The 17,759-nt window shown below is 43.6% G+C and overlaps 1 protein-coding gene across 3 annotated transcripts in view; it reads left to right on the forward strand.

Annotated features, from left to right (window-relative positions):
* Positions 1-17,759, forward strand: part of slc22a15 (solute carrier family 22 member 15) — a 53,562-nt gene that overhangs the window by 32,448 nt on the left and 3,355 nt on the right. The window contains exons 4-9 of one of the 3 annotated variants that reach the window (XM_054734643.2): positions 1,627-1,791; positions 10,658-10,787; positions 11,293-11,353; positions 12,656-12,822; positions 16,332-16,472; positions 17,561-17,646. In XM_054734643.2, coding sequence (XP_054590618.1) covers positions 1,627-1,791; positions 10,658-10,787; positions 11,293-11,353; positions 12,656-12,822; positions 16,332-16,472; positions 17,561-17,646 — 750 coding nt within the window. The remainder of the gene's footprint in view (positions 1-1,626; positions 1,792-10,657; positions 10,788-11,292; positions 11,354-12,655; positions 12,823-16,331; positions 16,473-17,560; positions 17,647-17,759) is intronic. The other 2 variants (XM_054734644.2, XM_070542641.1) reach the window with 2 other exon arrangements.

The following is a 17,759-nucleotide window of genomic DNA, read 5'->3' on the forward strand; positions in this document are numbered from 1 at the left end:
GATAATTAAATAAGTTAAGATCTGTGAAAACCAAAAATAGCAATTATCTTCTATGAAAATATCTCAGTTATTAACGTTCATGCTTTGGAGCAGAAAAAGTGCATGACAAATATTTCAAGCTCAGTTCGCTCCACTCTGATGGTCACCTGTTCCAGCCAGATACCTTCTTTCTAGGCGTTCAAAGTCGGAAACTCGCTGAGTAAACTGGGTGCTTAGAGGAGTATCTTCAGTTGTTTAAGACTGAGGGTAACGCTGCACACGCTGATTCGACTAGCATGGATGCTAATGATGTAAACATAAAAGAGGGCTTGCTTCGTCTCGCGCGCTAACGCCGCAAAGCACTGTGGGATTAGTAGTCTTATTAGCAAAATCGCCCGGCGGGCCAGTTTAATATTATATATTTGATATTTGATTTCGCGGGGCAAATAAAAATAGACCAAGGCCTTGAGTTTGACAACCGTGGCCTAAAAAATGGTACCTAGATACGCTAACTAAACAAATGTTCACTTGAGTTTAGCTTGATGTTAAACTAGATGAAGAATGGACCAGACTTCACGTAACGTCTGGACTGAATTTAACATAAAACATTTTACTTGATCATGAAGAACGCTTCTACTCATAATTCTATAACATTGCATAAATTACAACGAGGGAATAAGATAAAACTATTACTCACAGATCGTGACCGGTCCATCCTGCTCTGCCGTGTGAACCGCAATGCGCATGCGCACAGCAGATCTGTTCTGTGACATAAGGAGCCATATGATTGGCTGAATGCGAACAGCCCTGGCAGAAGCATATATTTGATTGACAGGTTCATTAGCCAATGGGGACGTTTGTATACCTGCGACGTTAGGAGAGTCTCAAAATTCAGCACACCGATTTCTCTCACGAATGCAGGAAGGTTCACAAATGAGAAGCTGTCCGTGAATGCACCACACAGATTTCACTCACAAACGCAGAAAGGTTCACAAATGAGAAGCTGTTCGTAAATGCACATTCAGCAATTCGTATGATCTGAGTTTATATTACAAGTGTTCTTACAAATTATATTTGTGAACCACAGAGTGTGAACTTCAGAATTAGCGTGTGCATTTGTGGAAAATGTTGCGTGACTTATTTTTTCACATTATATTTATGAGTCAAAGAGTGTGAATTTCCGAATGAGCGTGTGCATTTGTGTTCCTCCGAATTATATTTGTGAAACACAGAATGTGGATTTCCGAATGAACGTGTGCATTTGTGGAAAACGTTGTGTGACTTAATTCTTATTGAGACTGTTCTGGCCTCATACAAACAGGACGTTAATATCACCAACCATTCCCGTTTTATTTAGGTGTATCCATGTAAATGGCCCACCCTGTAGAAATGCAGAAAATATTTTAAACATATATTTTCATAAAGTTAATAACTCATTATTGTATAATTATTTGCATTTGTGTGTTTTGGTGCTGTAATAAGTCACAGGTCTATTTACAGTGAGAATAAACTCTTGTACCTGCTTCAGCAATCAGGGGACAAAACTGCTTTAACATTTGCAACATGTCCCAACTCATTCAGCAGAAACATACATTTAAATGTTATAATCCACATTAATCCTCCTCTCCTGATCATTTCTCTTCTCAGGTTTGTTTTTTGAGGTGATCTTTGGTTATCTGACTGCCTTTGCACCCAGCTATGAGGTCTTTGCCGCATCGCGTCTTTTGGTGGGTCTGATGAACGGCGGCATTGGCCTTGTTTGCTTCGTCCTCACTCAGGAGTACGTGGGGAAGTCCTACTGGGCCATGACCGGTAGGAAAACAACAGATTCATGTTGGTATAATAATATATGTTGGCTTAGTCTGAAACAAAACATTATCATCACAGCTGTGGCTTCAGAAATCTACAAAAACAAATGGGTATCAGAGTGAGGAACAAAGACGGGAAGCTACATCTTCACTGCAAGATATAAACTTGTTTTAACAAGAAAGTTTCTCATAAGATTAAAACATCTTATTATGAGCCCCTTTTATGCCTTTTTAGGAAACAATTTGTCAGAGGAAGATACTTTTGCAGACTGTAGTGAAGCTGTCTTCCATTTTAAAAACACCTACCGTATTTTCCGGAGTATAAGTCGCACCAGCCATTAAATGTATAATGAAGAAGAAAAAAACATACATAAGTGGCATAAGTCGCATTTTGGGGGGACATTTTATTATTTTTTGTACAAAATCTGAGATCAAGCATTTCACATTGCAAGACAAGTACCGGTAACAATAACAGAATAAATAATCAGGGTGCAGCAGTGCGCCACGGTCTCCAGCAGAGGATGGCGGTGTTTCAAACCCTCCCAGCAGGCGGGGAGAGCGCCCGCAGCACAGGCTGCAGCAGTTGATGGCGGTGTTTGAAACCCTCCCAGCGGGTCGGAGGAGCTGAAACCTGGACCGGAGCCGGCCCACAGCAGCGCGCAACGGTCTTCAGCAGGTAATGGCTGGGCAGGGGAGCTCATTCCTGGTCCGGAGCCGGCCCACAGCTGCGCGGTATACATAATTTGGTATATAAGTCACTTTGGTATATAAGTCGAAGGACCAGCCAGACTATGAAAAAAAGTGCAACTTATAGTCCGGAAAATACGGTATATATATATACAGTATATATATGTACAATCACTAGTAACTTTATAGGGTACACCTATCTAACTGCTCGTTAATGTAAATTACTAATCAGCCAATCACATGGTGGCAACTTAATGCATGTTAACTAGGGCCTGACCAATATGCTTTTTTTGGGACAGATACCGATATAAAACTTTTAACAAAGGCCGATAGCTGATATAATGGCCTATAAATCTCCCTCACAAATAAAAATGAATTAAAAACAAAAATTTTCTTAAGCTTTTAAGGTTTTCTCATTTAGTATTCAAGTCTTTTTTTTTTTTCCTTCCACTGAATTTTCTACTCCTTTTGTTGTCAGTTTTTTTTCTAGTTATTCTTCTTTCCCTTTTAGGTTTGTTTCTTCTTTTAAATAATTTTCATTTATAGTTCCTCCCATGTCTTGGCATGTCTTGGACACTCGGGTGAAGAGAGGGGCGGAGCTGTCAACTGACCACTACCTGGTGGTGAATTGGCTCAGATGGTGGGGAAGGATGCCGGACAGACCAGGCAGGCCCAAACATATCGCGAGTGTAACCCTTTGTTACTCTCAGAATTGATAACAAGTATAACTATACAGCAAAAATCGATCAGAAGTCTAAATTCAGCTCTGGGAGCAGAGAAAAGAAGGAGACAGAATGATAACTAAATTGTGGTTTTAAGGTACCTTATATTTGTGCAAACAAGAAATATTAGACAACAAAAAACGAATGAATGGCCATTCAGTAAATATGTACAAATTTACACAGTGAATAAATATTTCATTCGGTTCAGCGCAAGTAGTTTGGTTTCTCCTCAGTTGAAATTTCACAGTCCAGGGGGTTGAGAAAACTCCAAAAACCCAATTCAGTCCAAGGGACTACAGTCCAAAGCCGATGTGCTAATATGCATTCAAGTGACGGTGTGGGCTATCATTCACATGGAAAATCACTGGAAGAGAAATCGGCTGCTACAGGAGCCTCCTACCAGCCAACCCAGCGGAGGAGGTCCTGGAGTTCAGTTCAGTTGAGATTCCAGGTAACTCTTCAGGCTAGATGAGCCTTGACAGTTCTCAGACTACTAGCTCGCCATCAAACCCTGGCCGTTCTGTAACCCCGCACAGCGCTCCCTTCGACCCCTCAACAGCTCTATAGTCGGCCCCTAAAGTCTAACATTATGATTACTTTTTAGTTTGCAAGTTTAATGACGAAATAGGTGAAAAGCAACCTTGTACCTGCAGCAAACGCCCAACCCGTGTGTATTCCCTTCTCCCTCCGGTAACCAAGCACTCCAGCTGTTTGATTAAATCAGCTGACTGGAGCATGTCACATGACCACACAACACACCACACTATCAGTAACCATGACGATGGAACGGACAAGAACAACACTAATGCAAAAAATAAGATTCTCAGGGATATTAACAGGGTTTGTTGCCTGGTCTTACGTCCCTCAGCTCGCTAGGAGTGATGTGAAGGAGGGAGTAACAGATGGTGTGTGTAGGTGAAATAATAACAGAGTAAGTGTGTCTCCAAACAAAGCATTTTTATTAACAAACAAAGAGCCTACAACAGGGAAAAAGGATTAACATAAAGCACCACGCCAAAAGGGCTGGGAGGAGGAAAAATATCTAACTAAAATACCACTAAATCACTGAAGTACCACGAAGCTGACACACACACAAGCACACGAGGAGAAGAGAGCAGTATGAACACTTCCGTGCCCACACTTCCCTGTACCTTCTCACTCAATGAGGACAAGAGAGCAGCTTTTAACAGCTGCTCAGATGATTATCAAATTACCCACAGCTGGGCACCGGGAGACCGACGAGGCAGAAGCCACTGAGGCCATCTTGTGGCCGAAAAGGGGCACTGTACGTAACACCTGGGCTGCACGAGGGTCTGCTGAGAACGTCTGGCAGAGTCTCCTGTCAGAAGGAGCTTCAATTCCCACCTCCGACAGAACTTCCAAAATGTTCCGGGGAAGACGGGGGACATTGAGTCTGAATGGACCCTGTTCCGTGCCTCCATTGTTGAGGCGGCCGACCGGAGCTGTGGTCGCAGGATCGTCGGTGGCTGTCGTGGTGGCAACCCCCGAACCTGCTGGTGGACACCGGCGGGTAGGGATGCTGTCAAGCTGAAGAAAAGAGTCCTATCAGGTCTGTTTGGCCTGTGGGACTCCAGAGGCAGCTGACGGGTACCGGCAGTCCAAGCGGAACGCGGCTCGGGTGGTCGCCAAGGCAAAAATCCGGGCATGGGAGGAGTTCGGTGAGTCCATGGAGCAAGACTTCCGTACGGCTTTGAGGAGATTCTGGTCCACCATCCTGCGCCTCAGGGGGGGGAAGCAGTGTCTTACCAACACTATCTATAGTGGGGACGGTGTGCTGCTGACCTCTACTCAGAACGTTGTGGATCGGTGGGCAAAATACTTCGAAGACCTCCTCGATCCCACCGACACGTCTTCCAGTGAGGAAGCAGAGTCTGGGGACTTTGGGTTGACCTCTCAAATCTCTGGTGCTGAGGTCACTGAGGTGGTTAAAAAGCTCCTCTGTGGAAAGGCTCCGGGGTGGATGAGATCTGCCCGGAGTTCCTTAAGGCTCTAGATGTTGTGGGGCTGTGTTGGCTGACGCGGCTCTGCAATATCGCGTGGACATCGGGGGCAATCCCACTGGACTGGCAGACTAGGGTGGTGGTCACCTTATTTAAAAAGGTGGACCCCAGGGTGTGTTCCAACTACAGGGGGATCACACTCCTGAGCCTTCCTGGTAAGGTCTGTTCAGGGGTTCTGGAGAGGAGGGTCCATCGGATTGTTGAACCTCAGATTCAGGAGGAGCAATGTGGTTTTTTTCCTGGCCGTGGAACACTGGACCAGCTCTATACCCTTAGGTAGGGATGGGTACCGAATTCGGTACTTTTTAAGGTACCGACCGAATTCCACAGTACCGACCGAGCACCGATTCACTTCATTTGAAACGGTGCCTCGTTTCGGTACCCGTCCTTCACAACGAGAACTTGCCTAGACAGCTGCGCATGCGCAAGAGCGTTATGTCATCGGTCGTTGCGAGCGAGTTGTAAACAGAGCAGCTCCGGTAGGTAAATAAAATGTTTAAGATAACGTTAGCTTGATTTGTTAGCTTCCGTTTCACTAATGGTGCGTTCGCTTTCTCCTCGGAACTCCGAAATTCCGACTAGAAGAACATGAAAGCGCTCTAAAGTTTGGCTTCACTTTACCAAATGCGACGGGTGATTGGGTGAAGATGAAACCAGTGACAACGATTTAAGTGTGAGGCATCATCGTTTAAATCTGCTCCAATAAACTGTTTAAGATAACGTTAGCTTGATCTGTTAGCTTCCTATGCCACCATTGTCATCATCTACGCCATCTGGTGCGTTCGCTTTCTCCTCGGAAATTCCAACTTCCCAGTAGGAAAAATCAATTGAAAAAGGACGGTAAAAGGAATGAAGATACACAGTAAATTTAGTTCACGGTAAAGATGTTTGCTTCAGTTTAATTATCAGCTTATAAAACTACAAGGACGATGTTAAAATACAAACAGTTGTATGTTATTTATCGTGATATTTATCAAATATGGTTATATATTGAGAAAAATATATATTTAATTATAAAAGAGAATTAAAAATATTAAACACTCAAAAGTATCGAAAATTGGTACCGTTAAGTACCGGTATCAATTCGTAGGTACCGGGAATTAGTACCAGATCGATTCAAATGTCAAAGGTACCCATCCCTACCCTTAGGGGGATCCTGGAGGGGTGTATGGGAACCAGTCTACATGTGTTTTGTGGATTTGGAGAAGGCGTTTGACTGTGTCTCTCGGGTGGGGGCCTGTGGGGGGTACTCCAGGAGTATGGGGTGCCTGGCCCTCTGATATGGGCTGTTAGGTCCCTGTATGACCGGTGTCAGAGCTTGGTCCGCATTGCCGGCAGTAAGTCGGGCTCGTTCCCAGTGAGAGTTGGACTCCGCCAAGGCTGCCCTTTGTCACCGATTCTGTTCATAACCTTTATGGACAGGATTTCTAGGCGCAGCCAAGGTGTGGAGGGCATCCGTTTTGGTGGCCTGAGGTCTCTGCTTTTTGCAGATGATGTGGTCCTGTTGGCTTCATCAGAACGTGATCTTCAGCTTTTGCTGGAGCGGTTCGCAGCCGAGTGTGAAGCAGCTGGGATGAGAATCAGCTCCTCTAAATCTGAGACCATGGTCTTGATTCGGAAAAGGGTAGAATGCCTTCTCCGGGTCAGGGATGAGGTCCTTCCCCAAGTGGAGGAGTTTAAGTATCTCAGGGTCTTGTTCACGAGTGAGGGAAAACTGGAGCATGAGATCGATAGGCGGATTGGTGCTGCATCTACAGTGATGCGGGCGTTGTACCGGTCTGTCGTGGTGAAGAGAGAGCTGAGTCAGAAGGCGAAGCTCTCGATTTACCGGTCGATCTATGTTCCTACCCCCACCTATGGTCATGAGCTTTGGGTAGTGACCGAAAGAACGAGATTGCGGGTACAAGCGGCCGAAATGAGTTTTCTCCGAAGAGTGGCTGGGCTCTCCCTTAGAGATAGGGTGAGAAGCTCGGTCATTTGGGAGGGGCTCGGAGTAGACCCGCTGCTCCTCCACATCGAGAGGAGCCAGTTGAGGTGGCTCGGTCATCTGGTCAGGATGCCTCCTGGACGCCTCCCTGGTGAGGTTTTCCAGGCACGTCCAACTGGGGGGAGATCTAAAGGTAGACCCAAGACACGGTGGAGGGACTATGTCTCTCACCTGGCCAGGGAACGCCTTGGGAATCCCCCGGAGGAGCTGGCCCAAGTGGCTGGGGAGAGGGAAGTCTGGGCCTCTCGCCTTAAGCCGGGCGTACACTGTGCGACTTTTTCACTTTTTTGAGCCGATTTTCCAATCGTGCGAGAAGCCACGACATCGGGGCGAGTTTTGCGCCGAGCGGTCGTGTAGTGTACAGGGGGTTACGAGAGGCGATTAACACCACGTGACCAGCCGTCGATCAGCAGTCGTGAGGTCGCAGGGACTTCTGGTGTGTTTAATATTTCGCTCGTCCCTCGTGAGGGTATCGCACTGTTGAAGCGGCGCTGCGAGCAGCTGCGAGCAGCTACGATCCAAAAAGTATCAGAACTGCTCACGGCGCATGCGCGCGCAATCCTGCATCAACGCCGGCCGGTCGCTCGCTATTTCCCTAATAACACACGCTGTTCGTTTTTGTTTCTACATGTTTTTTTTACTCACAAGGATTGTCAAGAAAGCGTGTTTGTCGTGTTCATGTCAAATTAAACTGATCACAAAACACAGATTCACTTTCTTTATTTCGTTTTCCTCATCCAACCCCCATAAATCCCTGTGTGTCCTCCTGCAGCACTCCCGAAGGACAACAGGCAAGACAAAAAAGTCTGACGTGTTGTGTAAAAACTGCTATTTTTAGCACATTTTTAGGGCCGACGTGTTGCTACCAGACGTACAGTGTGAGCAGTCAGGTCGCATGCGAGAACTGGGTCGTACAGTGTGAGCACACGACTCGTGTGATCTGCTCTGCGAGGAAGTCGTACAGTTTGAGCTGAAGCTGAACGCTGCGAGTGAAAAAGTCGCACAGTGTACGCCCGGCTTTAGGCTACTGCCCCCGCGACCCGACTCCGGATAAGCAGATTAAAATGGATGGATGGATGGATGGATGGATGGATGGATGGGTTCCTCCCATGTTCCCCTGCTGTACTCTGCTCCCACTCACAGCTCCTCCTCATAACTAATCCTCTGTCATCTCTCACTCCTCAGTGTCTACGGTTCAGTTTCAGTCATACTCTGCTGGTTTCAGCATCCTAGCTACCTGTTTCTATTTCTGTCAGCTGATTTTTGGCATTAAAATACTTTTGAGTTTTACACTTTTGTGTTTTGATCCTTTTCAAAGCCGACAGTATTAGGAAAATAAACACTGATACGTTAAATGACTAGTATGTGGCAACATATAAGCCTTATATAAAATATAAGGCTGAAAAAAATACAATAGATTTATTCCATTGTAGAGAGGAATGTTTATTTTCTCATCGTATTACCGCCCCTCCTCTTCTCCCAGCTAAGGAGAGGAGGAGGGACTCCTTGCTATCACAGCGCTTCATTGCCTTGTTGCCAACCCCCCCCTCCCCCGTCCTCAGCAGCGACAGCGGTTGTGTGAGTTTGAAAAGACTGCTGGAGAAGAACGATGAAATTGTCTGAGAATATTCCAGAATGTCTACCAGAAAAAGGCCATCATTACTTACTGCCCTGCATGACTAAAGGGGAAGCAGCGTGAGCTCTGCATAGAACGTAATGCTGCTGCAGTTTTTTTTCAGGGTAACGTTTCAATACGAGGCCACGAGGCACACAATAAACTTAGGAAGCGTGTTAAGGGGAAACATACTTTTGTCATTGCTCATTTTACCGTTCAACTTACCACTGACACAACAAATATGCTTAAAACTGAAGACTTACCTCCTACTGCCTCATCACCGTTGTCTCTGCTTGACCGAATTGCTCCTGCTGCTCAGCTGCATGTGTGCTGTGACGATAATATCAGCCGGCCGATATATCGGTCGGGCCCTAATGTTAATATAGTCAAGACGATCCGCTGCAGTTCAAACCAAGCTTCAAAATGGGGTAGAAAGGTGATTTGACTTTGAATGTGGCATGGTTGTTGGTTGGTTGTTGGTGTCAGACGGGCTGGTATGAGTATTTTAGAAATTGCTGATATTCTGGGATTGTCACGCACAATCATCTCTAGGGTTTACGAACGGTCTGAAAAAGGGAAAACATCCAGTGAGTGGCAGTTCTGTGGGCGAAAATGCCTTTTTAATGCCAGAGGTCAGAGGAGAATGGCCAGAATGGGGCGGCATCAGGCCAGTTGTCAGACTCATACCAAATATGGAAATGAGGCAATAGCATTCCAGAACCAAAGGGGGTGCTATGACTCACCTAAAATGCAAGGTTGACGAGGACGGAGTTGAGATGTTCATTGATTGATTAAGGTTCATGTAAAGGTTTCATATAATAAAAAATCTACTTTTGTGAGCTTTTTACTATGTGATGTTGTCATTTCCTCATAAGAAATACCCCAAACCCTTTTTGGCTGCATTCATGCATTTTCCTGTCTCTTTACACTTTACTGCAAAAGAGAGAAAGTAGCCCACTACCAGGCATTTCTCCTCCCTCTGAAGCTAGTCTGGTCTCGGTTATAAAACCTGGATATTCTGACAAATTACTTCTGAAATGAATTCAGTTGGCATGAGATGCATTTATTGTGGGCAGTATAAGGTACACCTGTGCACTATTCATGATGTCAGATCAGCATCTTGATGTGGCACACCTGTGAGGTGGGATGGATCATCTCAGCAAAGCAGAGGTGCACAGTGCACACTATCACACATTTAGACTGATTTGTGAACAATGTTTGAGAGAAATGGTAATATTGTGTATCTGGAATGAATTTTAGATCTTTAAGTCCATCTCATGAAAAATCTGAGCAGAAACAAAGGTGTTGCGTTTATTTTTGTTGAGTATATATATATATATATATATATATATATATATATATATATATATATATATATATATATATGTATGTATATATATATATATATGTATATATATGTATGTATGTATGTATATATGTACATATATGTATATATATATATATGTATATATATGTATGTATATATATACATATATATATATATATATATGTATGTATATATATATGTATATATATGTATGTATGTATGTATATATGTACATATATGTATATATATATATATGTATATATATGTATGTATATATATATATATATATATATATATGTATGTATATATATATATATATGTATATATATATATATATATATATATATATATGTATATATATATATATATATATATGTACATATATATAAGTATATGTATGTTTTATCTTGTAACAAGATTCCACTCAATTTGTTTCCTTGCTTTAACAGCAATACTCTTCTATAGAAACAGGAGCTAAACTGTTCAGCTGTGTTCTTTGTCCTCTCCTCAGGAACGCTGACTAGTATGATTTTTGCTGTCGGCATCACGCTGTTCGGACCTCTGGGATACTTCATTCAGCCATGGAGGACTCTGGCTGCAGCAGCCAACTCTTCAGGTGTTCTGATCTTCCTGCTGTCTGTGTGAGTCCACACAGCCAGATCAAAGCAATGAATGAAAATAGGTGGGAGCAGCTCCTCTCCTCCAGCTCTCCTCTAGGAAAGCAGCTGGAGGAGAAAAAGCTATACTACTTTTTTCCAAACCGATACTATAATGATACTTGGATCTGAGTACTCGCCGATACCGATTACCGATACTTCTACCACACAAAAAATGCTATGAATTGGAATGCAGGTTTTATTTTCATATTTTCTCTGCTTTTAACAGAAAAAGACTGTGAGGAAAATAAAAAGTAAAATATATGATTAAAACCTATCACATGACTAAAATATTAGGTGCCCACAATTGACAAGTTACAGTGAAGCCACTTTCAAGCAACTGCATTGGTATCAGTTAACTTTTGTCCCTACATTGGGATATGGAGTCACACAGGAAGCTGTCATAAGTCCACTCAAACAAAAATCACCAGCCTTTCAACAGGAGTGCGCTCTGCTTTCACAGTCACACTTCTGTCTTTGTTTCCTGCAGAACTCTTCCAGAATCACCTCGTTGGCTTTATTCTCAGGGCCAAACGGAGCGAGCTGAAGAGGTAAATACATCCAGGAATTTGTCACCAATTCTAGTTAGCGTACAGGAGAGGCACCAAAACCCCTTAAAGCTGTCAGCTGGCATGAGATGGATCTCTACTTTCTCTTTCGACACAGATAAAAGGTTAGATCGCTAAATCCTAAAGATGAAAGAAGCTACTGATGTCAGTACAACAGAGCAGGGTGGATGTGGAACTGTAGCTTTAGTAGTTACTGGTTTACTGAAGGCTGCTACCACTGTGACGTAATGGGGAAAGTCCTTTTGGAACCTGATTTGACCCCAGGAGCCAAACGTCAGGTGTGAAATGTGTGAATGTCTCACTGATTGGCCCATTATTTCTCCTGATGTTATAAAAATGAGACAAAAATGTTTGTGTTTGGGTGGTGCTGTTGCTCTAAAGGTGGAAATCTATTACCCCGTTTCTTTGAAAATGGTGGAGGAAAAAGCTCAACAGATGTAGAAAGTAAAATAAATTGTTTAAATAAATTAAAATGTAAAGTTTTGTACTTCTTTGTCCTGCTAATATGAAGATTTCAGTCTGCCTAGATCACGTGTCAGACACAAGGCCCGCGGGCCAGATGCGGCCCACGGAGCATTTTTATGTGGCCCGCGAGATAATTATCAAAAATATATTAAAACTGACCCACTGGCTGATTTTACCGCAAAGACTACAACTCCCATGATGCTTTGTGGCGTTAGCGTGGAGCCGAAGCGCCCCCTCCTTTGTGTTTTTTTCCAGCGTCCGCTGCCGGTGTCGGTACATCTGGATCACCTTGGTGCCTGTCCTGTTCTCACTCATCTCCTCACCTTTCTGTAGCACCGTTTGTTTTTCTTTTCTCCTCTTTTACTGATTTGTCTCCACCAATATTTACATTTATTTATAGGTCCCATCAGTTAATGTAATGGTTGTCCCATGGGTTACCCTTCTCCCTGCTTTCACAGCAAATGGAGGTAATCACTCCTCCCCCTTCCCGGTCTCACGGCCATCAGAGGCCAGCTGTGTGTGTGTGTGCCCGCCATGCACACACATGTTGCTGATTTTAGCGGGTTTCATTTCTCTGTATGTCCTGTACATGTGGCAGAATTGGCAATAAAACTGACTTTGACTTACAGTGTGGGAGTCACTACGTGGCACACTGGCTTCTCCCAGAGGGAGCCGGCTCCTGTCGGCCCTTAGAGCCGTTTCGTTTGTGACCAACACGTCATTAACTTAAAGCCATGACGTACATTTTATGCGGATTGCACTGATCTTATAAAATGCAGTTTCCGTCAGCCTTTAACTGCTGTTTTTTCTAAACTTTAGGTTCTGCAACACATGGCTTTGAGAAACGGAAACAATGCCAACAAACTGATTCTGCAGCGTGTTGGGTCTGCAAAACCCGGTAACCGTGGCAACAGGCGGGCCGGCGTCCTGCAACTGGTGGTCCACCCAGTCCTCCGCCTGCGGACGATGGTGCTCATGTACGTGTGGTGAGTATCGAGAGTTGTTGTCCCTGTTGGGATGGATTCTGCTTTACTGAAGTTTCAGCTGTAGCTGCTGCTTCACTCTTCTTTATTATGATGAAGGTCTACAGATTCTTTACGTTTTGTTGGTTTTTTCAGAGTTCTGCCGTTACACCAGCCTTTTACGGTCAAAGCTGAAATACCAGCTGCCGTTCTGGAGGATTTAGGATGTACGATGCTCTGTTTAAGTTCTGCTGATGACACATTATGCATGTGTGGTGGTTTTTATTTTCCATAATTTGAGTTGGACAGAAGGATTTTTGTCTAATCAATTATTTCTAAAAGTTGTTTAAACACTTTATCATGTTTAGAGTATCATTTACAAACAAAAACAAACCTTTTCAGTGATTTAGATGTTTATATCATGGTTGAGCTTTTATTCAGATCTGAATTTCTAAGTTTAGGTTTGGAAATGTAAATTTGGGAAGGCAGATGAAGAAATGCACACGTAACCAGACTTCTAAGTAAACTTAAGGGCAGCACAGTTTTGGAAAAAACCACATAGTTATGTTTGCAATAATAAGGCAGGGATTTTGAACAGATGAGATGAATAGCACTTTAAGTTCAAGCACTCATGTGACATTATACTTATTGCAGGAGGGACATTACATTCTTCTGAGTCAAAATATGTTTTACAACATGATAAAATTATAACCGTAGGCACAGTAAACACTTTAGTCAAACCACTCTCATCATCTAAAGACGTATCTTTGTCTGGACCCTAACCCTATGACTCGCGTTGCTAGGGGAAGCTGCAGCTGAAGCAGCACAAGAGTCAAAAGGATGGTTAAAAAGAACAAGGACGAACACGTCCCTTACAGGGATAAACTTCTGAAGGAGGCTGGAGATTGGTGTTTTCAGAAATTGTCTACAGTCGACATCTTGGAGCCCTACGACCTCGAAGGAAACAAACGGAGCTCAGACGTTTCATTACTGCTGAAAATATATCACGTAGCCCTACTTCAGCATGTTCATAATCAAGTATGGGCTGCATGGTGGCGCAGTGGTTAGCACTGTTGCCTTGCAGCACGAAGGTTGCAGGTTCGAAACTCTGCTGCGGCCTTTCTGAGTGGAGTTGCGTGTTCTCTCCATGCATGCGTGGGTTTCCTCCAGGTACTCCAGTTTCCCCCACAGATCACAACATGCCCTTTAGGTTATAAATTGTAAGTCACTTTGGATAAAAGCGTCTGCCAAATAAATAAACATAAACATAAGTAAAGTAAAAAGTAACCGTTCAAAAACATGACTCCACTAACAGGCGCTGCGCCAGGTTTTATTTCTGCATCATCCTTAATTAAACAAGTTATTATTAATATAAGTTACAAGCAGGTACTGAAACACATTAGATAGACGTGTTTGTTTTCATTTTGAACGATAGTTTAAAAAACAATCATGATCGTTTTTTCTGTCGTTTTCATTTCTCACATAATGCTAAATAAAAATTCACAATTTAATTTTCATTAGTTTTTTTATATTTAGTCTAAAGAAGCTGACCAGCGTGTCCAGTATCGTATTAATGTTACAGTTTCACCTTTGACCTGCTGGTTCTGGCTCTGCTGCGTCGGGTAATTCCAGTCTGTGAGAACGAGCAACAGCCTGGAGATTTCTCAGTTTAAATAAGCGGTCAACATATCCCTGCCTGCATTTAGCCCTTCATTGTGTCTGCAGTTTAAGAAGATCACAACACACCAAGCCAGCGCTGCTTTATTAGAGTAACACCTTTTGATGCCATGATGTCATTTCCTGTGGAGGTCGGGTGTAGAGGGTTTGTGGGAACATCTACCACAAAACTATTAAGGGACCTAGGAATCATGGGCCAGAAACAGCGCAGAGCCATCAAAGCTACATCAGAGGCAGCAGAAAGAAGCAGCCAGTGGCTCTGGCTGAAGAGGAATGACCCCATTTGGGCCCCCAAGTAGTGTGCTAGGTTGCACACTTTAACTCATTCACTGCCGATGACGACTAAAGTCGTCATTTGCATTTTTTTACTGTTTGGGCATCGGAACGAGCCCCCGCGCCGAGAGAAAAAACATCTCAGCTCTGAAGCCGAACTTCATCCACATACGTTGCATGTCACGCAATCAGGAAGCAGAACATCCATGTGTTAGAAGATCGTTTTGGGCTGTTCCTGTTAAAAAAGTGAGGCGCAAACCGGAAAAGCTTCTGCCGATCACAATTCAACAACGGATTATGAAAGAATGTATAACGCTTGAAACACGCAGATTCTTCCCGATGTAAGAGGTGAGTCTCCGCTTTGTTTTGGTTGTTTATGCGTCGACATCATCCTAGCGTGCATCGTTCTGTCACTCTTAAAACAACAGTAAAAACAGTGAGAAACGCTGGCAGCGAATGCCGTTAGCGATCAGGAAGCGGCTGGCAGAGAATGAGTTAATGGCTAATTGGACTTGGGACGCAAGCTGAGGTCTGATCAGCTGGCCGCCTCTGAGGAGGGTGTGTAGTGTTAAAGGCCGAAACACCCCGTGATCCAGAGGAACACTACTGAGGATGCATCCCAGAATTTTTTCCTGCAAGTCTACCATCCACCATTAAGTAGACTGAGCACTCGTATGTTCTTGCACAAGGAAATGCCATCTGATCCGGTGTTCTCTGGAATCCTGTCATGTTCACAAATATAACTGCACATTACGCAGCTTTGTTATTGCATTAATATTGTCAGTGTTCCTGTTGGTATTTTCCAATAATTTTTGTTATATAAACGATTATAAATATAGTTTTATTGACCCAAAGTGTGAACTGAGAATTGCTCATGTTTCTTTACAGTTTCTTAGCTGTAGTTAACATTTCCTTTACACAAGGTGGAAATGGTTGCATCAGAAGATAAACACATTTATTTTAGTCGACTAAAATAAGACTAAAACTAGTTGGACGACTAAATTGTGACTAAAATGACCAACAATTTTAGTTAAAACACTTAACTAACTAAACATTTTGTGTCAAAATTAACATTGTGGCCAACATTAAGTCATGTGATTAGTTGGAATGACTCATGGAAACGGTATTAAACGCATAAAGAATGGAAGGTTCATGAAGGCTGAGTCACGACACCAGATAGGACCCTGCCACTTTGTGCAAATCTCAGATGATCCAGTCTCAACAAGAAGAACATGATACTACTGAAGGCTCCAGCGAGCGTTGAGGCCCTTTAGACCACAGTTTCAAAGAAAAGGAAAGAAAAGCTTGACTGTTGGAAAAGTCGTTCCATTCCAAAGGCAGATGACTCTGCTGTTAACCCATAGCTGCAGGTCAAGTTTTAACACCAAAGAGTAAATCATCACATTTCAATTCTTGTTATTTCTTATTCCCATGGGTTTCTTTAGCTTTAGTTTGTATTTTAGCCTTTAGCTGCTGTGTCCTCGGTGTGTCGTGGGATTCAGATCCACCTCACTAAACCGACGGCTGTTCTGATGGCTCCTCGTTAGATCGTCAGACTGATGATCTACCTGAACCTCCTGCAGGTATGCGTGCAGCCTGGTGTATTATGGTCTGACTCTGGGGGCCAGCGAGACGTCCGGAAACCGTTTTATTAACGTTTCCATGTATGGGCTGGTGGAGCTGCCTGCCTACCCTCTCTGCATTTACTTTATTAATAAAAACTGGTGAGAAACACACACACACACACACACCATCTCACACCCTGGAGCTTCCGGTCTGAACTCGTCTGTAAAAAGCTGCAGAATCTTTCGAGGTTTTTCTTTACGTCCTGATTCAGTAGAAGGCCTGGAAACTAAATCCTGTCTCTGCCTTCCGACAAACACAAACAGGTTCAAACTTCTCAAGAAACTGAAGTTTGGGCATAAAACACAACCACATTACGACACAGCAGCTGTCTCTGACATGAAGACGGATTTCAGAGCGTTTCACATTTGAAACCAGCCAGAAGGTTTGGGGTTGACAGTTAAACTTGTTTATTTATATCATGTTAAAGGTCTGTAGAAGTTCCTGTTCTAGAAGCTACATTTAGGGGGGAAAAAACTTTATTAAGATCCAACCCCTTTTCTTCTGGCTCCACCCCTATGTCACACCCCCAGTAGACAAGACAATGCCTGATGCATTGGATCCTCATCGTCCTCATCATCAGACAACCATAAAACACCACATTATCTTATTTATCGAGCAGAAATAAAGCCACCATGTCATTGGTACTCAGCCCTTTGTGTTCTTTCAGTTAACGCTGCTGTTCAAATGCAGAACAGGTGCATGCTGCTCTTGGTTGTAGCTTTGTTAATGCAGTTTTGCATATTCGACCTGTTGTTGGCACCATTAGCCCCCATAATTCCTTATGTAACTTACCTACAAAACCGTGTAATTTGTCCACATTAAGACCAGGACGTTCTCTGTGATTGGATGAGGCTTCTCCAGGATTGTGCATTCTAGAGGCGACTAAAGTGAATAAGTTTTGAAAATACATTTGATTTATTGATTCCCATCAGTATGTGAAGAGTGTTTAAAAAAATATGGCAAAAATGCTCCAGAAAAACATCTCAGACTGTACCTTTAATGTCAATGTTTTCTGAAGGAAAACTCTTTAGAAACATTTTGTGTGTGTGTGTGTGTGTGTGTGTGTGTGTGTGTGTGTGTGTGTGTGTGTGTGTGTGTGTGCGTGCGTGCGTGCGTGCGTGCGTGTGTGTGTGTGTGTGTGTGTGTGTGCGTGTGTGTGTGTGTGTGCGCCCGCGCATGAGATCAGGGCTGGGAGGAGGAAAAGCATGTCCAGTTTCCTGTGTCTCGCCGGCTTCGCCTGCCTCTGCACCACATTTGTCCCTGAGAACGCAGGTGGGTTCCTAGATGGTACTTACTGGTACTGGCTGACATGTACTGGTACTTACTGGTTGATAACTTACTGGTACCCACTGGTACTAGCTAATACACACTGGTACTAGCTGATA

Source organism: Nothobranchius furzeri, chromosome 12 (assembly GCF_043380555.1).
Source record: "Nothobranchius furzeri strain GRZ-AD chromosome 12, NfurGRZ-RIMD1, whole genome shotgun sequence".
In the NCBI taxonomy this organism is placed as follows: Eukaryota; Metazoa; Chordata; class Actinopteri; order Cyprinodontiformes; family Nothobranchiidae; genus Nothobranchius; species Nothobranchius furzeri.